The sequence below is a fragment of the Oncorhynchus mykiss genome, chromosome 12, assembly GCF_013265735.2.
Source record: "Oncorhynchus mykiss isolate Arlee chromosome 12, USDA_OmykA_1.1, whole genome shotgun sequence".
NCBI classification, from domain to species: domain Eukaryota; kingdom Metazoa; phylum Chordata; class Actinopteri; order Salmoniformes; family Salmonidae; genus Oncorhynchus; species Oncorhynchus mykiss.
The window spans coordinates 73,129,110-73,153,940 of NC_048576.1; the positions used below are offsets into that span (position 1 = coordinate 73,129,110).

General features: G+C 42.6%; 1 protein-coding gene and 1 long non-coding RNA gene across 3 annotated transcripts; both read right to left on the reverse strand.

Moving 5' to 3' along the window:
* Positions 1 to 5,777: 5,777 nt before the first annotated feature.
* Positions 5,778 to 7,470, reverse strand: LOC110538280. 2 transcript variants are annotated; one of them, XR_005035304.1, is made up of 3 exons: positions 7,016 to 7,470; positions 6,114 to 6,845; positions 5,778 to 5,994 (listed from the first exon to the last, which is right to left on the reverse strand). It is a non-coding gene; the product is annotated as an uncharacterized LOC110538280 (long non-coding RNA). The 2 variants fall into 2 exon arrangements; XR_005035303.1 differs by lacking the exon at positions 7,016 to 7,470 and having other exon boundaries at positions 6,114 to 6,628; positions 6,751 to 6,923.
* A 7,844-nt stretch (positions 7,471 to 15,314) lies between these two features.
* LOC110538281 (insulin-like growth factor-binding protein complex acid labile subunit) lies at positions 15,315 to 17,980 on the reverse strand. The gene is made up of 2 exons (XM_021624999.2): positions 17,848 to 17,980; positions 15,315 to 17,496 (listed from the first exon to the last, which is right to left on the reverse strand). The coding sequence occupies exon 2, from the start codon at positions 17,489 to 17,491 to the stop codon at positions 15,692 to 15,694; it is 1,800 nt and encodes a 599-aa protein (XP_021480674.2). The 5' UTR covers positions 17,492 to 17,496; positions 17,848 to 17,980; the 3' UTR covers positions 15,315 to 15,691.
* Positions 17,981 to 24,831: the final 6,851 nt, after the last annotated feature.

The following is a 24,831-nucleotide window of genomic DNA, read 5'->3' on the forward strand; positions in this document are numbered from 1 at the left end:
TGACGGCGTAGTGTGTTACTAATGGTTTTCTTTGAGACTGTGGTCCTAGCTCTCTTCAGGTCATTGACCAGGTCCTGCCGTGTAGTTCTGGGCTGATCCCTCACCTTCCTCATGATCATTGATGCCCCACGAGGTGAGATCTTGCATGGAGAGGGTGATAGACCGTTATCTTGAACTTCTTCCATTTTCGAATAATTGCTCCAACAGTTGTTGCCTTCTCACCAAGCTGCTTGCCTATTGTCCTGTAGCCCATCCCAGCCTTGTGCAGGTCTACAATTTTTTTTATCCCTGATGTCCTTACACAGTTCTCTGGTCTTGGCCATTGTGGAGAGGTTTGAGTGTGTGGACAGGTGTCTTTTTATACAGGTAACGAGTTCAAACAGGTGCAGTTAATGAGTGGAACACAGGAGGGCCTCTTAAAGAAAAACTAACAGGTCTGTGAGAGCCGGAATTCTTACTGGTTGGTAGGTGATCAAATACTTATGCCATGCAATACAATGTGATTTTCGTTTTAGATTCTGTCTCTCACAGTTGAAGTGTACCTATGATTAAAAAAAAGGAAAACCTGCAAAATCGTCAGTGTATCAAATACTTGTTCTCCCCACTGTGTGTGTGTGTGTGTAGATAGAGATATATATATATATATATATATATATATATATCTCTATCTCTATCTCTATCTCTATCAAAATGGCGTCATAACAATGACTCTTGTTACCTAACATTCAGAGACGTGTTATGGCGTCTAACATTTGGTATACCAAGTTTATAACTTCTATAATGCTATAGTTCAAGTAAAGTACCACTTAAACAAAGACTCATTAGATTAAAATGTTTTGATTTTTGTTTTAGTCAGTCACAAGTTCGGGTACTTTTGTGAATCCTCAAAACATTATTACAGGCCAATCAATGTACTGCTATAGAATGTCTTGATTCTTAAATTGGTTGGAGAATCCTAATAAAGCTACTGGGCTACAGTAAATGCTCTCCCCAATTTTTAATATCACAGGTTTTTTGTATTTTTCCTGTGATGCCAACTAAGTTAATGTGGACTTGACTCAAATGAACCAAAGTGGTGTGGTAGTTTGTTCTTGTAGTTACTTTTAAAATATGTATTGAAATGTACAATTAGTATAACATTCTCTTCAATGGTTCAATGACAGAAAGAACTATGCCAACTGCTTTTGCTGACAATAGTAATGGACTTGAAGCCCATTTGTAGTTTAACCAAAGACCTTTATTGCTATTATGTTTCCTTTTAATTTAAAAAAAATAATTTTTCATTTTAGTAATCTAAGCAAATTGTTAACCTAATACCTAATGTAGATTTGGTGTGCATTTACAGAAACTAATGGCATCACTGTCCTTTTTTGTAAAACAAATGACTGTGGTCAGCAGCATACACATCATTCTAATTGGCAGTTGTCTACAGTGAAGGAATTTCAGAAGTTAGTGACATGTTAATCTTCTTAAGTGGCCATATAGATGAGTACCAGTGGAGGCTGCTGAGGGGAGGACGGCTCATAATATTGTCTGGAACGGAGTGAATGGAATGGTATTTGATACCATTCCACCGATTCCGCTCCAGCCGTTACCACGAGCCCGTCCTCCCCAATTAAGGTGCCACTGTGAGTACTATTTTGAAGTATGTTTGTCTTTTCACTTTACAGCTAAAATCTCTTAATCAGTTTTAAATATTGATGGTTGTGCACTACTTGTATGCTGTCAGGAGTATAGATTATACTTTGACTGTAATGTGCTTTTGTTTTCATTTGACTGGTGTTTTTCTTTTGTTTTAATTCACAATTTACTGCAGTCATTGGAAAGATGGCGATAGTGTATCATTTGTTTATTGGTTAGATATGAGTGAGTCATTGACGGGTGAAATGACAACTTGATTTATTTAAACCAGCATCAATGGCAGATACAGATGTGAGTAAGTTTAAGGAGCAACTCTTATCACTCATTTGTTCTTGGTCCTTAAGCCCTCTTCAATGTGGCATACTAAGTATACATCTTCCTTTTACACTGAATAAGGAAAAATGTAAGCTCATATTTTATAAATATGGCTCTAAATCATTAAATGTTATGGCTATATTAAACTAATGTTCTTTTACTATGGACCAATTTCGTTTTTTTAAATGTTAGAAATCTGTGCCTTTTGATGTTAATGTCATATTTTACCTGGCATTTGAAGAGTATTGCTCTTAATGAGGGTAAATTGTTATATTACAGTAAAACTGAAAAATAATCCAAATTCTAGTGCCTTTAGATAATTGTATGTACCATAATCTCCCCAATTAAAATCTGTGGTGGATACCACTCAGATGATTAGCTTTTTCGATATTATCACTTAATGATTCTCGAATGGTAAAATTTGCTTTGTCGCTCTGAAAAGTTAAGAATTCTGTGTAAAGAGCTTGCATTCATAAGTGTTCAGAGAAGGGCCGTTTTGAACAAGACTGCATGTTTCATAAGGGAGGCTTAGGGCAACCTTAGAATGATGAATACTGCTTCTTCATCTCAGTCTGTATTTGCCATATCACTCATAACATGCCACTATACCTACCACCAATAAATATGATTCTTTCTGTACTCATCTTTTATTGGCACAAGAAAAACAGACCAATTACTGTTAAAGAAAAGCACCAAGTAGGACTCATTGTTTTGTAAATGTAATTGAGATGTAACAATGCTCTGCAGTGGATTAGCATAATCTATTTTGCATTCTTGTGAAGTGTTTGTTTCCTTGTTTTATTAAATATTGTGATCATGGAACCTGAAGATTTTATGCAATCTTGTACGTACATAAATGTATGAAGCTGTTCCAATTTTAGTATGAAAAAAAAAAATGCATATTGCAGCAGAACTTTTGTAAAAACATTTAATTGTTCCCAATAGTTAACTTCAAAATGTTCATTTAACATAGAAACCCTGAAATATTGAATGTACCGTTCTAAATGAGATATTTAATAGGTCACTGGAATAAAATGGAGAGCAGTTCATCCGTTAGCTATGATGTAGCATCTAGTTTTGTGAATTGCTATACAATGAAATAAATGTACGACACATGCAGTTTTCCGGTCTCTGTATTTATCAGTGTAATGATTAAGAGAAGGGGGGAATACATTTTATTTTCTCAGGGTTTCAGTTACGACTGTAGGATAAAAGGTTTTTAATTGTGAACTGTAGTTCATAGATGTATTTACGCTGATGTCGATGGAAGTAGACATTTGTATTACGAATGAGAAACATGTCCCTTATTTTGTTACAAAGTATGGACAAATAGGACATTGTATATTGAATTAGTATTCAACTACCCCATAGAAATGATCAATGGGAGTTCCCCTGTGTTAAAGTTCATCCTCTTTATGGAATCAAAGAATGGCCTGATTAGGCTTTTTACTAAAAATTAAGTAGAAGGTATTGAATCTTTTGCTTGTAGAGTATCATTAACTTGTTCAATTGTACTGCAACATTATGCAATGGTTTACAGAATTCACAATTTGTATCTTGGGAATTAAATTTTTTTTTGATCTTAAATGTGTTGAGTATTTGTTTCATGGATTTAAAACCAAGGTAGTAATAAAGGTATGTACTTCTAGTTCACTAAACTCCAACGATTAATGCCCCATGACAAGTATAATCTTGCAATAACTGAAACATGAACCAGCATTTATTTTCTTCATATGAAAATAGCCTTTTTCTTTTGGGGGGGTTAACATAAGGTTTCTTACTACAACCAATTAAATAAATTAAATACATTTCTTTATACAGTATTGGAATGTATCAAATGGATTATAATCAAAGATTGGCACAGAATACCCTCTTGGTAATGCACTATAGAATTAAGGTTCACTCAGATTACTGTGGTACAATGGCATGATGACTATCAGGAGACAGTACATCAAATAGATAGCACAGCAGCTGCAATGGCTAGAGCCAAAACAGATGAGATGTTCTCAGAGGTGCTTGTTATCAATGGTGCTTTCTTCATAGACATTCACCACAATCTGTTTTTATCAAGGTCACTTGATCCTGTTAACTAAACATAAGGGTCCAATTTGCCATTATTTGGTACTACAACACAATGTTTCCGCAGTTAGAACAAGCTTACTTTTTTTCAGTGCTGGGATAAATTAACATTTTCCCCACTTTGGCAAGGTTAGACCTCTATAAATACACTGCTCAAAAAAATAAAGGGAACACTTAAACAACACAATGTAACTCCAAGTTAATCACACTGTCCACTTAGGAAGCAACACTGACAATACATTTCACATGCTGTTGTGCAAATGAAATAGACAACCGGTGGAAATTATAGGCAATTAGCAAGACACCCCCAATAAAGGAGTGGTTCTGCAGGTGGGGACCACAGACCACTTCTCAGTTCCTATGCTTCCTGGCTGATGTTTTGGTCACTTTTGAATGCTGACGGTGCTTTCACTCTAGTGGTAGCATGAGACGGAGTCTACAACCCACACAAGTGGCTCAGGTAGTGCAGATCATCCAGGATGGGACATCAATGCGAGCTGTGGCAAGAAGGTTTGCTGTGTCTGTCAGCGTAGTGTCCAGAGCATGGAGGCGCTACCAGGAGACAGGCGAGTACATCAGGAGACGTGGAGGAGGCCGTAGGAGGGCAACAACCCAGCAGCAGGACCGCTACCTCCGCCTTTGTGCAAGGAGGAGCAGGAGGAGCACTGCCAGAGCCCTGCAAAATGACCTCCAGCAGGCCACAAATGTGCATGTGTCTGCTCAAACGGTCAGAAACAGACTCCATGAGGGTGGTATGAGGGCCTGACGTCCACAGGTGGGGGTTGTGCTTACAGCCCAACCCCGTGCAGAATGTTTGGCATTTGCCAGAGAACACCAAGATTGGCAAATTCACCACTGGTGCCCTGTGCTCTTCACAGATGAAAGCAGGTTCACACTGAGCACATGTGACAGACGTGACAGAGTCTGGAGACGCTGTGGAGAACGTTCTGCTGCCTGCAACATCCTCCACTATGACCGGTTTGGTGGTGGGTCAGTCATGGTGTGGGGTGGCATTTCTTTGGGGGGCCGCACAGCCCTCCATGTGCTCGCCAGAGGTAGCCTGACTGCCATTAGGTACCGAGATGAGATCCTCAGACCCCTTGTGAGACCATATGCTGGTGCGGTTGGCCCTGGGTTCCTCCTAATGCTAGACAATGCTAGACCTCATGTGGCTGGAGTGTGTCAGCAGTTCCTGCAAGAGGAAGGCATTGATGCTATGGAATGGCCCGCCCGTTCCCCAGACCTGAATCCAATTGAGCACATCTGGGACATCATGTCTCGCTCCATCCACCAACGCCACGTTGCACCACAGACTGTCCAGGAGTTGGCGGATGCTTTAGTCCAGGTCTGGGAGGAGATCTCTCAGGAGACCTTCCGCCACCTCATCAGGAGCATGGCCAGGCGTTGTAGGGAGGTCATACAGGCACGTGGAGGCCACACACACTACTGAGCCTAATTTTGACTTGTTTTAAGGACATTACATCAAAGTTGGATCAGCCTGTAGTGTGGTTTTCCACTTTAATTTTGAGTGTGACTCCAAATCCAGACCTCCATGGGTTGATACATTTGATTTCCATTGATAATTTTTGTGTGATTTTGTTGTCAGCACATTCAACTATGTAAAGAAAAAAGTATTTAATAAGAATATTTCATTCATTCAGATCTAGGATGTGTTATTTTAGTGTTCCCTTTTTTAGCAGTGTATTTACAGATCATATATTTATTTTTATAAACTGGGTGATTCCAGCCCTGAATGCTGATTGGTATACTATAGTGCAAAATAAATAAACCATAGCATATTAATCTATGCATTCCATTATGATGCAAAGAAGAATAAATGCAAAACACTAACCGGTACATGTTTGAGTAGCCTATTTCCTTACCTTTCAAGCATGGAGTCAAAGCAGGTCACAGTGTTATCTTTCTGTAGAGCAACGATAAGACAAGGGCCCTCAGGCCCTAGAGAGGAGAGAGGAGCTAGTCAATGCCACAGGCAGAGTGTTACAGTGAGTGACCACTGCATGCTGCTATTGCGCAACTATCAAACTCCTTCGACATAGCAGATACCCACTCCTCACCTTCCCATCCCTCAGAGGGTAGCATCAGTGTCTCAGCTATGTGACATCTCTGGTTCTCGTCCAGGGCACTCATCCTCCCGGCCACCAGGTGCAGCCTGTCCTCAGCAGCTGCTCAAGCAGGTCCAGGTGGATGGGGGCTGGGCCCAGTACACTGGAGGGCAGCAGCAGGCAGGTGGTTTGGCAGAGAGCACTGCGGATCGAGGGCCCTGCTGCCACCCACACACAAACGGCCACGTTTACAAAGTTCAATTGCTGTTGATACCACATCAACTAAAAACTGTTGCCCCAGACCAATCATAGGCAACGTCCCAATAAAAAGTAAATGATTAAGGGACCCGTTTTGTATCCACATAAAACTAGTAAATAAGCGATTCAACAACAAAGATTCAGCTAGGCTAAAACATTCAAAACTAGACCTCACCTCCATTCAGTCCAGAAGCCATAAGGTGTGATAAAGATGGCTTGTCTGACCATTTGGCCAGACAAGCCAAATGGTCTGAGTGTACACTGGGTATCTGTGATACAGAACAGTGAGTGACAACAGACACAAAATGTGTTCCTTATTTAACACAGGGCATATGAGACGGCTATACATCTAGGAATAGTAAATCATGTCTATTGTAGCACTGTGATGTACCTGCTCCTGTCTCATGGTGTTGGTCTCTGTGCAGCATAGGCCCTGAGGGAACAGCCTCTTCACATCCTGAACAGCTCTCTGATAGCTCCTCGATCCTACAACATAGTATTATATCATTCATCATGAGCTACTAACATTACATCTGAAACATTAAAGCCTTGTTCCAAAGCCAGTCTCAGCCACTCTGTAACTGATTGATCTATGTTGTCTGGCAAGGCCTGGAAGGTGGCCCAGTATCGTGCGGGGTCGAGGGGCACTGACTGACCATAGATGCCGCTGTGTAGATGGTCTGAGCTGTAACAGGCCCTCCAGAGGAATTGGTCCTGAGCGCGGGCCTGGACAGGGTCCTCAGGTCCCAGCACGTCCAGTAGCTTCTTCACAGCATTCTCCCTCTGCAGGCACAAAGCCAGGGAAGGCCCAAAGCTCAAGGACTGGACATGGGCTTCTACAGCAGAGGAGTCCTAGAGGAAAACACAAGAGGAAAACTGAGTTGAGCCAATGCATTAAAAACAATATAACAATCTGTCCACTGGCCTGGTTTAGGTAGGTATAAATAAGTGAGTTGCCTGATTCTCTGCAGCAGATGCCAGTGACACAGCTGTGGTATTGTCCAGAACCAGCACATGCAGGCCCACCACAGTGAAGCCACTCCGCTGGACTTTGCTGAGGATTTTCCCCATGGCTCCACACTCCAGGCTTGAACAGGAACAGTGTGACCAGCGGCTGGGGACCTGATGGAAACAGACAAGAGTGGCAAATAAGGTGCTTAAATATTTTCAACTTTTGTACATTTTTGTAACCATTGTTGAAGTAATCGACTTTGCAAGTAACCAATGTTCAATAAAACGTCCTACATTACATCATGTTATTTAAAAGGTCAAAGTTCATCCAAATAAACCCATTTCTAAACTCACCCTGCACCATGCAGTTTAACAATGACTCACGCTGGGAACCTGTAAGGAACATTAAACACAAGTCAGAAGGGAGGTGGGTGAGAGAGTCGTTTGAATGTGCTGATGACCAGGTGACACATACCAGCTACATTAATGTGAGGTGGTGAGAGAAGATGAGAGAAAATCCACATAGATCCAGCTAGCCTTGACATGATTGCCCCAGATATAGGGTAGTAGTGAAATAGTACCTAGCTTGCACTGACTAGTTTTTACCAGGGATCATGTCTCCCAGGGAGAAGAAGAGGGATGCTTGTCTGAAGGCCAGTTCAGGAGTGAGAGACAACAGTATGTTCAGGTTCCCGGGGTAGTCCCATGGCAGGAGCCGCCGTAATGTGGCGAAGGCGTCCACCCTCCTCAGAGCACACACCAGGGCAGGGGAGGAAGCCAGGCCCACCATGCTGCTCTGCCACAGCCAGTCACCTACCTCATAGGGGCTCACCTCCCGCGCCTGCTGCCGAGACAATGTGGGCAGCCACTTCAGGGCCAGCAGCTCGAATCCATCCTCCACGACATCGCCTGATGGAGAAACAAGGTAGAAAGGAGAGAAATGCAGAGCAAGGTTAGGTAGGTGAGGATTTCAGTGCTACAGCTGAATTGCAAGTACAATATTGGAATTATGAATAATATTTTGCATTTGAAATATATTTAATTACATGGGCTGTGTTGTGGGAATGGTTAATGTGGGGTAAAGTATCTGTTGTGTCCCCTGTCCAGAGCCTGTGTTAGCAGGCTCAGGCCCTGACTGATGTCCCTTCCAGCCAGCGTAAGCACCACCACTTGCTCCAGCTCTGGGTTGGATGGACACCTGTGATTGGACAGCACCACATTGCAGGGGTTGGGTACGGCCCACATACGCCCACCTGAGAACCAAGCATGAACATAAACTCAATTAGACCAGGAAGCCAGGGAGGGGGTCATCATTGACAGACTGTGTTAACTCTTCCCTTACCAAAGCTATGGAGCAGGCTCTCTCTGTAGGGCAACATGTGAAAGCAGCTGCTCGGGTCCAGCTTTCCCTCATCTGACAGTCTGATGTGGATACATCCCAACAACCTCTGTGTCTCCAACTCTTTCACAAGGGCTGACAAAAAGAGGAATCAGTGTCAATAGACTGAACATTGATGTCACAAGCTCAAATGCCTCTAAAGTGCCTATCTGCATCAAATGGGAAGACATGTTCTTTATACACTGAGTGGACAAAAGATTAGGAACACCTAAACATGGAATAATCACAAATAGATGGGCATACTTGTAGAGGAGAGGATAGACACTGAGTGGACAAATCATTATGAACACCGTTTCCCGTGTGTATCAATGGTCCACCACCCAAAGGACGTCCAGCCAACTTGACACAACTGTGGGAAGCATTGGCATAACATCGGCCAGCATCCCTGTGGAACGCTTTCAACACCTTGTAGTCTATGCCCCAACGAACTGAGGCTGTTCTGAGGGCGAAAGGGCGTGCAACTCAATACTAGGAAGGTGTTCCTAATGTTTTGTACACTCAGTGTACTTTTGAGGTGATAGAAGCAGAGATATTAGGTATTATAGGTTAAGTGCTATACCTGCAGGCAGGCTGGCACAGTGACGCAGGCCACTCTCTCTCCTCAGAAGTAAGACCAGGCAGTGGGAAGACAGCTCAACCTTCTTCTCATCCACAGTAACAGTGGGCGGACTGCAGAACACTGACACCTTGTCAAAGAGAAAGACAAACTTTTAAGGGCATAGTCAACATTGATCTCGCCAGCTCCTCTCAGGCACTTTGCTGTCAATTCAGTGTGGTGTGACTGATCTGGAGACAGTGTGTTGGAGGTGGGGTGGGGACCTGCTGTCTGGTGAGTCCCAGTGCCTGGGTTTGTTTGGTGTGGAGCTGCAGCCTCTGGACCCCCCTCAGACTGAACCCTCTGCCCTCACACACAGACAGAACCCGGCTGTAGCAGCATGGCGCCACCGCTGGGGACACTATCAAGAACACGTCCACTATGAGGTGGGAAGGGAAGAGTCAGATCCACAGTAAGACATTTTGAAACTTCCAACTACTGTACTACTACTTGGGATCTAGACTAGAGTAAAGCATTATGCCATAACTCTGACATTGTTGACCTCAAGTGTGTACTTGTTTCTGAGTTACCTTTAACAGTAGCACACAGGGTGGTAGAGAACCTGGTTAAATACAAGGGTCTGCTTCCCTCTCCATTACCAGGGGCAGAGCTGAGAGTGTTGGAAGAAAATCATGTTTTTTGTGAAATACTTTTGACTACTGTTTGTGTTGTGTATGTTATATATATATATATTTATATATATATATAGAGAGAGCCCAAAAAGATTAAAACAAATGTATCAATCAGTATTTACTGAGTAAACCTTCAGTCTCTTGACCTTCCATCTACTCATGATGATTAATGATGTTGTTGTTTTTTAAATTGCTTGTTTTTGTTGTTGTTGTTGCTTTACAACGCTTTGAGATTCTTTATGTAAGGTATAGCGCTATAACAGTTAAATAAATTATCATTATTAGTAGTAATATGTTTGTTTTTCTATTTGTAATGTTTGAGTGATGGTTGTGAGACATCAGGACGGCTCTGGACTACAAACACACCTGTCAGTTGGAGCCTGGTCAGGGTTCTGTGCACACTGCTGGCCAGGCGAGGGAAGTAGAGGAGGGGCAAGTTCTTGCTGCTGTAGTGCAGGGCGTTGATGGATGCCGGGGCTGTCTTCCTAGCCAGCAGGGGGACTGAAGAGCCTGTTACATCCGGCCACACGGTGCGGGCGTGAGTCTCTTGGACAGCCAGGGCAAGGACGGGCTGATCGACCCCACAGACTTACTATAACTTACTGAATCATTCCAGTCTAGGCCACTGAAGATCTGCAAACTAGATAAGAATATAACAGAATAGAAGTTCATTAGTTGATAGACGTTTACCGGCGCTGTTGGTCAGAAGGCCAGAAGGAGTAAAGGAGGCGGAGGCCACAAACATCCAACCCTGAGTTGTGGAGAAGCTGGAGGGTGTGGTGAACCACCAGGGGATGCAGGAACAAATAAGTGTATCCCAGAGCAACAGCTATCTGTGAGGAGAAGGAGAAAAAAACTGTATGGTTGATTTCCTCATCCTATACCAACAGTCATGATCATGGGGTATTAACACTGAGGTTAGATGATACCAAGGAGCTTTGGAACAGCTGAGACATAACATGTTCTTACCTCTGTGTGTAGCAGCTGAGTGCACATGGTCTCAGGCCTCTGACAGCTGAGTTCCTGAGTCTCCACAGTCTGCCAGTAGAAGCCTGGGTTCAGACCGAAGGTCCTCTTCACAGCCTGAGACACAGGACAAAGATACAGCACATTACAGGGAACACATCCACATCATCAAGTCAATCTCAGATTCTAAGCATTCACCTGTACCTACTACCAACCATTTTGTCTGAGTTGACAGACATAAAACTGTCCAGGCAGGAGGCAGGTATGTGGATGGTTGGGGGATAGGCCTGTTGGTCTAATAGGCTCCTGAGCTGCGGCAGCCAATGGGTGATGGCTCTGAGGGGGGTCTGAGAGAGGAACCTGCAGACACGCTGCTGGAACACACTATGACCCTTATCCACACCCATCTATGAAGAAGAAAAGGGAAAATCACTTAACTGCAGAAAAGGTGGTGGAGGAAAAGAGGAAATGTTTGGGTGCATTCACATAGAATTAGGAATTTGAATACTACTACTACTAAAAATAAGTAATTTACAAGGATCTCAATGTTTATTCCTCTCACCCGGGGTTTTCGGACAAGTTGTAGACACGCCGTGGGACACAGCACAGATGTGTAGAGCCAGTCCATCCTCTGTCCACAGCTGCTGTAGGCCAGCCACCCAAAAAGGTACAGCAGCCCTGTCATCACCACCTTGAGGGCCTGGTGCTCCAACCTAACAAGTTAGAGGCCTCAGTAAAACATGGACTCCATCTCAAACAGAGTACAAATAATCAGATGATCTCAGTTGAATGACGCTGTCAAGGACTAGTCAAATAAATATTCACCAAAGACAAAAACCAAGCAACCAGAGCATTGTATATACGGGATTTGGTTGTGGCTGACTCCACTGTTGGTGCTTTCCAATGATGACTGCTGCTGGCTACCAGGCCTGGACTGGAGAGGCATACAGTCAGCAGCAAGCACTCCTTATCCTCCATATCAGCAGGCAGAGTGTTAACTGATTGTAGGTGAGAGGCCTCTTGAAAAAAAAAATGACAAAGATTATACATGTAGGGGTAGCGCTCAATTTATGACAATGACAAAGAAGACTGAGTGGAGATCTATTGAATTGTGAGCACTGAGTCTCTGTTCCAGATGGACTTACAGTATCATAAAGAACATCAGTCTTCTCAAGCGGCAGTCTCCCTGTCTCCGGCAGACCTTGTTGGTCTAAAGCTTTCCAGCTGTTTCTGGAGCTGTTGCTGGCGCTGTGCTCTCTGTTTCGGTCACTGACAGGTCACAAAACAGGTGTTCAGCCACCAGTGGAGGCTGCTGAGGGGAGGACAGCTCATAATAATGGCTGGAACGGAACGAATGGAATGGCATCAAACCATGTGTTTGATGTACAGTATTTGATACTATTCCACGCCAGCCTTTAGCACGAGCCCATCCTCCCCAATTAAGGTGTCACCAACCTCCTGTGTGAGCTACTGTGACTAAGATTCAAGATACAGTATCTGAGACAAAGTCTCCTAAAATGAATATCGTATCTACCTTTGTTTCTTTGGCTGCCCGGTAGTAGCACTCTGCTGAATAGCAGGTGTTCTCTCAACTGGCGGACAGTTTTGGAAACGCTTCATTGTGGGAGATGTGGTTTGGTTGTCCACCTCTGGAAGCAGAGATATTATCTCATTGTTAGCCTCAGGCAGCTTGTCCTTCAAGGCCACTCTTCTGGGGGTTCTGCATGTAGAATCCGCTGGAACTAGATCTTTCCAGTCCGGCTCTCTTCTGTTTCTGTTCGCCTCGCGTAACATTCTGAGTAACAGGCTCTTTCCAGTTACTTCCCTGGGAGAAGAAAAAACAACATGAACTCGGGAAGGAGTTAAACTGAATTCATAGTTCACAGCCACAGAGCCATTATAGTATATTTACAACCCTATGTAATAATGTTTAGAGCTTTACAATGGGTCAGTTATTCAAGGCAATATTTACTCTTTTCCATTCAGTAAACCAGACCGTATATTTCTGTGTTTTCTCATCAGATTGGTTTTTGTCGTGTAGGTTGAGGTTGGTCCGTTTCATGGATTGTGATAAAGTGCTGTTACATGGTCTGGTTGTGTTCGCGGGAGGCTCAGGGTTACCAAAATCAATATAAAAAGCCGCTTCCTGGCGGCTTGGCTTTAATTCAAATGCCATCCTTTTGAAAGACTTTCTCCATCCACCATTTTGTCTGGACAGTAAACAAAACGTTAATGTTAATTAATTACATTATTCATAATCATGTGAAACCCACACAACTTGATGATATATTTTACCTGAAATTGGTAGGATGTTGGACAGGTGCTTTCTGAGGCACACCAGAAGTTTTATCTGGCGCAGTTTCTCTTTTCTCTTCAGCATCTCCACATGACTGTGTCCTACAGAAAGCAGCCAGCCTCTCCAATATAGTATCCTGTGACCTTACATTGTCTCCATCTGTGACCAAATTGAGAATGAATTGATGACATTATTATGATAATTACCATTGAGTGTGAATGACAAGCTAGGTGCACACTGGTTACTCTACATCTACTAGTTGTTCAGCAGTAGCTATATCAGTGATACCTTAGAGTTACCCTATTGTCTACCTGGTTGTACTTCCATAGGTTCGTCAGACACACTGCCTCCTAAAAACAGTCTATCTGTTTGAAGAGTCAGAAGAATCTGGTCCAGATCCCAGTGTGCCAGTGGCTGGTAAAAACACAAAGGTACTGATTTGTAGGACATAGAACTTCATCAGTATCTATCTAACTGCAGAATGAAAATGTCCAGAGGTCAACAAATACATGAGTTATTATGTAGTACCTTCTCAATTAATAACAGGAAACTTAAACTCACCTCAAAAGACAAAACAGTTTGACTATCTTGTAGTGGCTTTTTCATTGAGCCATTTGGATCTGTTCTCTGTGTCTTTCTCAAAGCATTGAGTGACTCCAATGTGTTGTCTTCACAAGCTGTGTTATGTGAAGGGTGTGGCGATGTGGACTCAGTTGTTTTTTGTCTGTTTAGTGTGCCATGGCCGTGGTGCGCTGAGGTGTCCCCTTTCATCTCCACGGGAACGTTGCTGCATGGATGGCCTCCTGCCCAAGCTGCATTTCTAATAGAGTCATGGCTGCATATCTCATTTACCTTATTACCTATGGGACTGGGCTCCTGGTGTGTGCCCTGCTGGGCTAATTCAGTGGCTTGATAAACTCCATGGGGTTCAGTTGTAGGCTCTCTATGTGGGCAAACGGTCTCCTCTGTCCAACACAGTTGTGACTGTGCCACAGATATTTGAAGCTCCTGTTTTGGATACACACAGATACACACACAGTAACCTTGCCAAGGACTCTTCAGCAATTGGTGTAAACTTGCTCAGCTACCTAGCTACTTAAAGTTACCTCTATTTCAGAGTCCTCCAATGACAATACACTCTAGGCCCTCTGTGTGTTTAGGAAGAAGGGCTACTGGTCGCCGAAAGATGGATATGTCTTCTTAATTTTCAAACTGTAAGGTTAGCCAAATTTCAGCTAACGTTTGATACATTTATCTAGATTTACTCTGGCAAACACAATTCAAAAACAATTAAACAACTCTAGTAGAACAGCAAGTAAGTAGCAAAGTTCATACAAATGAAGGGCTTTTCATAGGGCTAGCTAGCTAACGTTGTCTTACTGCTGCACTTGTTAGTTAACTAAGTGCAGTAATCAAACTCATCTGAATCAATGGACGGGTTTGAAGCTGTCAAAAAGAGCATTCCAACGCGTTGAAGGATCCGTGTCCATATTGACATAAACTAATGCATCTATAATCATCAAGATAGACCACTCTTATGTGAAAGCAGTAGCAGTCAGCTACACTAAGTTAGCTAAAGTTAAATAGCTGCTAACAACAACTAGCAAACTGTTGGTTACCATAACAACTGAACTACGAGAGTGAGGAGCGCAAATACATTATGGAGGAGCACGTGTTGCTGTGTAGAAGGGATGGGACCTGGGGAAAGATGGTCAACATGAACATGTCAACATCTGTGATCGACTGCGAGTTAATTAAGTAATGCATGAACCGTTCAAGTTCTGCGGTCTATGAATCCTGCAGTCAGAGCTGTGTTGGAAATGGGCTGCTGTAAAATTGCTCCTGCCCGCTTTTTCAAAATGAAAACGTTACAGTGTCGTTTAATGTAGGCCCTGAAAGTTTACTTCTCCCTCTGCTTAGAGTTCTGGCCCATTGTGGTACAGGAGGAAGTGTTTGCCTTGTGTACACATATGGCCCTCCTCAATAGCTGGGCCTCTGCACCTTTAATTTGTAAAGGCGGATATTGTTTACCTAGGGCCTATATCTATATTTGGTTGTGTGACCAATTCCTTGTTGAGCAAATCTGTCTCTTAAATATTTATTCAGAGGACAAAAACAAACATGACTTGTGTTTATTCAACGGATGCGTTTAATAGTCACCCATTCAAAGGTGGACTGCTTTGAAACATGTCCTAAAAGAGTACTGTACTGTACACTGTGTATTCTAGTAGGCTTACTTGCATTTTTTTTGTGTGCACTGATTTAATGAACGTTTCATGAAATATGAAACTAACTAAAAGTGCATGATGCAAAAGCTACATACTTGAAACATGTAGGGCATAATTACCACAGTAGCAAAAATAATTTGTTACATTACATATTTTGAGAAATTATTAATATAGCCTAAATCATTGAATGTACAGGGAAAATTGTAGGCTAATAAAAATTATTTAGAAATGATTTTCTTCCAAATGTCTGGTGTCTTTGACCCCTTCAGCAGTTCTTGAAATGTTCGTTGCTGATATCCCTCAGGTCATGGCCAACCAAGCCTGGAGGGCTGTTGCATGTTATATTGTTGTAGATGGTAACAACAGTGTGGGGTTCCTCTCCCTCAGCCAGGGTTTCCACTTGCCGGGGCACCGTCTGCGGTCTCCTCAAGCTGTAGTCTCTAAGGGGAAGGACACTGCAGTCACACTTCCAACGGTTCCCTGTCAGCCACAGTTGGTGTAGGGTGTCTGGGATATCTGGTGGAATGCTGCTAAGAGTGTTATCTTTCAGGTTTAGATAGCGTAGCCTGGGCAGCAGCTGCATGGTACCATTGTGCAGGATCTCCAGCCTGTTGGCTGAGAGGTCCAGCCACGAGAGATGCTTCAAGGGCATGAGGGCCTCAGAGGGAAGTTGACGGAACAGGTTGCTGGACAGCAGCAGATAGTCCAGGTTCTTCAGGCCGTAGAAGGTGTGGGAGGTTAAGACCTCGAGCTTGTTGAATCTCAGGTCTAGTTGTTGTAGGTCTAAGAGTTCCATGAAGCTCTGGCGCTCCACCACAGAGATGTTGTTGTTTTGAAGGAAGAGCCGTCGCAGACCCGATAGTCCAATGAAAGCTTGGGTCGTGACCCTGGTCAGACAGCCCTTATCTAGGTGAAGACTGTGGAGCTTGGCGAGACCTTTGAACACTTGGTCTGGAAGACTGCGGAAACAGCTGCCAGACAGGTTAATGACAGCCAGGTGAGAGAGGCCCATGAAAGTGCCCATCCGGGCCTCCTGCACCTGGTTGTGCTCCAGCTCCAGAACCTCCAGGTGCCCGAGCCCGTCAAAGATCCTGTCCCCCAAGGCCTGGATCCGGTTGAAGCTCAGACATAGTTCTTCAAGATACTGCAAGTCACGGAATGTTCTGGGCCTTAGTCCACTGATGGAGTTGTTGGAGAGCCGCAGCACATGGAGGCTGTGAAGACCAAGGAAAGTCTCATCGTGGAGCGCTGAAAGTTTATTGTTTGTGAGATCCAGCCAACTGAGGGACTTCATACCCACAAAGGCTCTGGGTACCACCGTCACTATCTGATTCTTGGCCAGGTAAAGCTTTTGCAGTTTGGGGAGCTTCATAAACACATTAGCCTTAATGACCCTCAGGTAATTTCCAGTGAGGTCCAACTCCTTCAGCTCGGTAAGACCTTGGAAGAGTTGTGGCTGTAAGTAAGCCAGCCTATTCCCAGCCAGCACCAGCTCCCTCAGGCCATGCAGGTCATGGAACCCAGTCTCAGGCAATACTGCTATTGAATTCCACCCCAAGTTGAGAAGCCACATATGTGAGAGGCCAGCAAACAACTTCTCCTCAATGCGGGACAGTTGGTTGTTATGGAGACTAAGCGAGGCGAGGTTAGGTGTGTTCTGGAAGACAGTGCCTGGCAACGAACGGATGCGGTTGCGCTCCAGGTGGATGTGAGCTAACGACTTAAGCCCTCTGAACACCTGGGAGTCAAGGGACACCAGCTGACCGCTCTGTAGATTCAGAAAATCCAAGTTGCTGAGATCCTTGAAAGCGGTGGCAGACAGAGTGGTGAAATGGTTTCCATCCAGCCAGAGGGAGCGAGTGGAGACAGGCACGTCAGAGGGGGCCTGGGTGTAGTTGCGTGCACTGCAGTAGACAATGAGCTCTAGACTGTAGTTGTCATGTAGACAGGTGCAGCCCTTGGAACAAGGAATGGGCTCAGTAGGTTTCTCTCCCCCTGTGTCAGGGTCTGGCAACACCAGTGATGTCCCCAGTACCCACAACACCAGTAGCACAATGATGTGCATAACAGCTGGGGGTAGAGAGCAGAGGAAGTAAGCTCAATGTTGGTGCTCCTTATCTAAAACTACTTAATATGCTTATTCTCTTTGTAATAAACATGTATTTTCTCACATATTAAGTCCTCCCTGTAAGCCAATCAATTAACCTCTGTACTCAGATTATTCAGATTTTACATGAACCAATTTAAGATCAATATTATAGACAATGCCTAGGCCTATTTTCAATACTACAAATACAAACAAATATTTACTGCATACATTCATGACTAAAATATGCAAATCTACTATGAAGTGTACATTAATTTCTATAATGTGCAATTTTAAAAGACGAACGTTCAATGATTCAGAATAGTTTCCCCTACCTTATATTTCAGCAATTCTGACTGAGGTAGACCGACAGACAGCCACCCACTAAACGAAGGACGTGTGTATTTGTGTTTGGAAAGGGAAACCCTACCTAGTCTTTCTAGAAAAAGTCAGACCCACTGAACTCTCAGAATTAACCTGTTCATACCCTATGACCAGCATCATCATCAGTCTTTCAATGAGACTTATCTTATGAGTCTTATCTCTCTCAAATATACTTTTTTTTTTTATAACAATGCCAACCTATCAGTATCTTTATAAGTACATTCTGAGTGAACATTCTTAACTATTTGATGTTCAAGAATTTAATAAACAAAATGCATTTTTTCCCATGACCTCAGAGTTGTCATAGTACATAACATCATTAATACCCCTAAAATTCATATTATAGGAATGTCTACTGTACATATGGTCTGGTGGTCTGACTTTCAAGTAGCCTTTTGCTGTTTACTAAAGCCAGGGTCCTTTCTCTGAGTACATTTACTGTAGATTCTGACTGATACAGACAGCATGGCTGAGAGATAAGACAAACCTGGTGTAATGAACCTGGCATTTTGAAATGTATTACAAAAAGAGATTCAAGTTTGTACTTGCATTGTGTGTAAAAGCTCAGTATCTTTTTTCAGTGCACTTTAGCCAATCATTATCCTAGGTAAAGGGAAATGTAGCTGTTTCATATCTCACAGCACACACATTGACCAGCAAACAGACTCTGATGTTAAACGTGGGTTGACTTTCACTTTATTCTCTTTCTCTGTAACTTGGTTTCGTGAACTTACTGGACTACCCAGAACCGGACTTGTGCCTAAGGACGTCCAAATTCAATCAAATCTAACAGAAAACGTGACCATTGGCTGGACAATCCTGGACTTTGACAGACTGGCGGTTAAGAAAAGACATGGGTATGTTGTGCAATGGCTTCTCTAATACTGGCAGGCATTGAATTACATTGTTTTGTCACACTGAACATTTTAGTTGCTAAATTATATCCTAAACCTAGACTTAAGTAGGTATATCAGGGTTTTAAGACACAAAGTCATAAATTTGACACAGAACTCAACAAGTTTCTCCTTTCACAATGTGATTGTTCCATGATAGTGAACAACATGAGACTTGCCCGAAGGTTGTTAGAAAGATAAAGCATCCCTAATATTTAAGCAGTGTGTTTAATGTTTATAATTGGTGGTGCTATTCACTTCTTTCACCACCAGAGAACACTGCTGCTCTGTTACCTAGGCATATGAGACATGTCGAAGGAATCCAAAAGCTCACTTTCTCTGAAAGAAAAGACCCTTCAGCATACAATCAAGTTATCCCAATCTGTTTGCAGGTGTTTACATGTTTTGAGATATTGTTTTACTTTGAATTAGTCCAATAAGTTAGCCACCTTATCACATACACTCTGTCATGGCAATGTTTCATTCAAGTTTGATTCAGCGCTTCCATTTCTGCTCTAGCAGAGGAGGCCCTTGTTTGCTACAGCGTGGTGTCAAATTAGAATAACATGGAAAAACATTGTTGAGTTTTATGCTGTTAGAATGATTAATGAGCCGTCGCAAAAAGATATACCAGCTTATTTAAGTATCCTATTTTTAAGAAATGAAGGGAATGGGTCTCATGAAGGAGTGTAAATCCCTGTACCGGAGGGAAATCTCCCATAGCGTGTTTTTAACAATTCCTGCTCCCCAGACAAACATCTCTAATTGGCTCACTCCCCTGCTCTCAACCAGCACACAGGTTCCCTTCCCAGGTCTGTCAGCACCGGGAGAACAGGAGGCTTCATAGTAAGTGACAGAGCCCCAGCTGCAGTGGCAGTGAATGTAGAGCAATGTCTCGGGCTCTGCTGGGAGTCAGTGTTTATATACAGGAGGAATAGATAAACTCCTCAGTCACATAACTAGCAGTGGAAAAGTTGAGAACTTCCTCAGCAGTGGTGAACAGACCTGAAGGGCACCGTGTCAGTGTGTGTTGGAGAATCCGTGCTGATAGCTACAATACTGCATCTTCCTTATCTTTTTGTTATTCCTTCTGCTGCTCATGACTGTCTGTCAGAGAATGAATGCCCAGAGGGGCAAGTGCACTCTACTGCCTTCCAAATTCTATCCCAATAGTAGAGAATACTGCCTACCTCTGTTAGGCTAACTGTTGTGTAATCGTGCAGGCTGACACTGTTTTGATCGCTGGTTTTGGAGCAAAGCTATGTTATATTTTACGATAATAGGGAAAATAATATTTTTTGCCAGTTGCACAGACGTATTTTTTCTTTTACAGCTGCCTTCTTATACAGATTGTAGGCTAACTAAATACATTATATGTGGGGGTTTTGTATAGTGCAGGGCTGTTGAAGGTAGCCTAATGGCACAAGTCATTTAAGATCACGTGACAGCCATATTGTATGAAATATAGCATGTCGTCTTCCCTGGGATTACATATGCTGCTGGCATATTGGATTCTCCAGATGTAGGGAGCAGGTAATAGGTATAATTTCATAAAAGAACATTACCATTCCGCCAGGTACTTTTGATGATTATTATAAGAGATGACATCAAACCCAATCCATTGACGAGTGAGAGGGGGCATGGAAGCTTACAGTCATTTCCTTTCTCTTTATACAGGCTACGTATGTAGAGGGGCTAAAGTCCAGGAATGTGTCGTAAAAAGTTGGTTTGCAGTAGATTGTAGCCTACAACTACACAGGTGAAGTGGAACAATGTTATTTCTATTTCACAGTGATAGAACAGTACTGAATAAAAGTTAGGCTAGTGGCTTTGTGTGGAGCCGTGGGAGACATAGGCTAAGAAGAGTTTACCTCAAGGTAATATGAAATAACCATGGAACTTTTTCATTACTTCAGGGATTAATTGTATTATCTTGTTACAAAAAAAAGTATTTTAATCGACTCAGAACATGAAATAATCCCCTCGAGAGATTAATTATTACTCTCCAAAGACAAGATTCTTCTGCCCTCAAGATAAAACTAATCTTCCCTGAAGATGTAAGATTATTCACTTGAAAAGGATGTTCCTGTAAAATTGAAAATGATGCCCCAACCCGTCTCAAAATGGAGAGAAACTGTCAGAAAGGGCCATGATTCCCATCTGAGTCAAAGGTAAAGCATAATGAAGCTGTAGCACAGAAAATACTTTGTAGGAATGAACTAACCTGTGTGATTTTAAACGCTTGAATCAGTAAACATTACTTTGACCCACTGGTCTGCTGTTGAGATGAGTCCATATCACACGCCGTCTGTTGGGTACATTCCACTAGGCCTATAGGCATTAGATGAAACCTGCAGGCCTCAATCTCAAGCAAAATGACTTATTGGCACCAATGTTCCCTCTAATGTTTTGGGGCACTGAGCAAATTTTAGGTCTTGTGAGCGGAAACTTGAACCTTGTGAGAATTTTATGCAAATTCTGGTGCACATTTACAGTGAACACTGAGGCTGTACCCTTACAGTTTTAGACAGTAGCCAATAGGCTATTGTAGCTATTTGAGCATAATGTAAGCCTACCAACAAAACCAATGGAGCAAATCACATAACATGTTTTACATGGAAATAGCTTTTAATTTCTATAATGTAGCCTATATTTGGTGTTCAATGCAGGCCTACATTGTATGAGACTTTTAAGAACGTTTTTACAATATGAAGGGCTTGACATTGATTCATGATTTTTTTTACTAGGGTCTGTAACACTATGGGCCAAATAGGTGACTGTAAATTGCATTGTATTGTATGATGCAAGAAACCACTTTGCAAAATAACAGTAATTATTATTACCATGTAGCGAATTAGACAATGTAGGCTACCTCTCTGCCTATTGGCTTATTTGCACATTCAAGCCTGCGTCAAATACAACACTGCCCCTTTAATTAAGACGTAAGCTTTTCAAAGACTACTTGAAATGTAGCCTACATGTTTTGTGCTCTTGTAGGAAGCAGTAGCTCCCCATGGCTGACCTAATAACTCGCTAACTAGCAAAGAATATCAACAACTGTGCACATGCGCGGCTCGGCGCTCTGATCTGAAAAGGGCATTCAATCGCGGGTGAATGAAAGACCGCTCGTGGCCTACCCCCGCCAATAGAATTTTACTCCTTTGCGCTCTGGCTCTACCTACAACAAAATCAAAGACTAAATCTTCCAAAGTTAGATTTGTTTTGTTTTGCTGATATAATGTTGATTCGATCACAGAAAACACGTTGATCTATATAGTCTAAACAAATGGGGCGAACTCAGTGAAGTTCACTCTCTTGAGTCTCTGTGCGGCCTGGCACACGCGCAGTTTAAAGGGAACATTGATTGGCACCAATTAATTCCATCTAACTGGATGGAGGCAAGTTTACACAATCAAATTGACTCCCGGTTTTCGGTATGAAAACGTCTGACAGAGACATATCCATTCAAGAGCTCTGAAATGTCCAGCTGTGTGAGCCAAAGCCATTTGAAACATTAGTGACTGAAATCATGCCATTCAGCCTCATACTCGGCTTGGGAGGTAGATCATGGTGTGATGAAAATGATTGTGACTCTATCTATGTATGCTCTCTCGTTCAGGGTTTCCCTGTGTTGGTACCACGACAAGCGGATTGCTGGTCAGATTAGAAAGGAGATCCACACAACCCTATTCAATTAGGAACCCAATTCATTTGGGAAATTAATAGATACATCATTGTGGACAAGCTGTGTTCTATGTTAAATGGACCTATTTTATAGCACTGCTGGGTATGGTACATTGGTTTGTAAAATGAATTGGTCAAATGTAGCCCACTTTGAATCCATGTAAGCCTTAGCTAATACATTTCTCACATACACTTTCATATCCCTGGATGGGTCCCCGCCTCTTGGCGCTTCTTGGAGTCCTCCCTCCGTCGATGTATAGATTCTTACTGTTCTGGTATCGCAGCCTAGTTATAACAGTTGCTCAGTTCCTGCTATTGTGGTGTTCAGTATTTTTCCATCTCAGTTAAACCTCGTGATGACCACCCCTCCCTATACCTGATTAACCACAACTTTGTAAGATACAGCAAGTCACACCATGTGCTCAATATTGTTACATACAAACACAAGGACAAAGCATCTGCTGGGCTGTTATATACAGTGTTGCAACATGCAGGTCATACAATGTTACTCAGTTCTTGTCACACACACAAACAGGCATATAGATGTAGCAAGCAGTTGTTTAATCTCATGATGATGCTCAAGTGCACAAATGCAGATACTTCACACAACCAACATCAAATAATATTTAATCATATATATATATATATACAGTGCCTTGCGAAAGTATTCGGCCCCCTTGAACTTTGCGACCTTTTGCCACATTTCAGGCTTCAAACATAAAGATATAAAACTGTATTTTTTTGTGAAGAATCAACAACAAGTGGGACACAATCATGAAGTGGAACGACATTTATTGGATATTTCAAACTTTTTTAACAAATCAAAAAATTATTCAGCCCCCTTAAGTTAATACTTTGTAGCGCCACCTTTTGCTGCGATTACAGCTGTAAGTCGCTTGGGGTATGTCTCTATCAGTTTTGCACATCGAGAGACTGACATTTTTTTCCCATTCCTCCTTGCAAAACAGCTTGAGCTCAGTGAGGTTGGATGGAGAGCATTTGTGAACAGCAGTTTTCAGTTCTTTCCACAGATTCTCGATTAGATTCAGGTCTGGACTTTGACTTGGCCATTCTAACACCTGGATATGTTTATTTTTGAACCATTCCATTGTAGATTTTGCTTTATGTTTTGGATCATTGTCTTGTTGGAAGACAAATCTCCGTCCCAGTCTCAGGTCTTTTGCAGACTCCATCAGGTTTTCTTCCAGAATGGTCCTGTATTTGGCTCCATCCATCTTCCCATCAATTTTAACCATCTTCCCTGTCCCTGCTGAAGAAAAGCAGGCCCAAACCATGATGCTGCCACCACCATGTTTGACAGTGGGGATGGTGTGTTCAGCTGTGTTGCTTTTACGCCAAACATAACGTTTTGCATTGTTGCCAAAAAGTTCAATTTTGGTTTCATCTGACCAGAGCACCTTCTTCCACATGTTTGGTGTGTCTCCCAGGTGGCTTGTGGCAAACTTTAAACGACACTTTTTATGGATATCTTTAAGAAATGGCTTTCTTCTTGCCACTCTTCCATAAAGGCCAGATTTGTGCAATATACGACTGATTGTTGTCCTATGGACAGAGTCTCCCACCTCAGCTGTAGATCTCTGCAGTTCATCCAGAGTGATCATGGGCCTCTTGGCTGCATCTCTGATCAGTCCTCTCCTTGTATGAGCTGAAAGTTTAGAGGGACGGCCAGGTCTTGGTAGATTTGCAGTGGTCTGATACTCCTTCCATTTCAATATTATCGCTTGCACAGTGCTCCTTGGGATGTTTAAAGCTTTGGAAATCTGTTTGTATCCAAATCCGGCCTTAAACTTCTTCACAACAGTATCTCGGACCTGCCTGGTGTGTTCCTTGTTCTTCATGATGCTCTCTGCGCTTTTAACGGACCTCTGAGACTATCACAGTGCAGGTGCATTTATACGGAGACTTGATTACACACAGGTGGATTGTATTTACCATCATTAGTCATTTAGGTCAACATTGGATTATTCAGAGATCCTCACTGAACTTCTGGAGAGAGTTTGCTGCAATGAAAGTAAAGGGGCTGAATAATTTTGCACGCCCAATTTTTCAGTTTTTGATTTGTTAAAAAAGTTTGAAATATCCAATAAATGTCGTTCCACTTCATGATTGTGTCCCACTTGTTGTTGATTCTTCACAAAAAAATTCAGTTTTATATCTTTATGTTTGAAGCCTGAAATGTGGCAAAAGGTCGCAAAGTTCAAGGGGGCCGAATACTTTCGCAAGGCACTGTATATATATATATATATATATATATATATATGGTAATGGCTATAATGTAAAACACAGAATCCCACATTAGTATGCTGTACAGGACAATGGGAGATAATTATTAGGAAA

Excerpts from the sequence above, each read along its gene's own strand:
- LOC110538281 (XM_021624999.2), bottom strand. The coding sequence starts at position 17,491 with ATGCACATCATTGTGCTACTGGTGTTGTGGGTACTGGGGACATCACTG.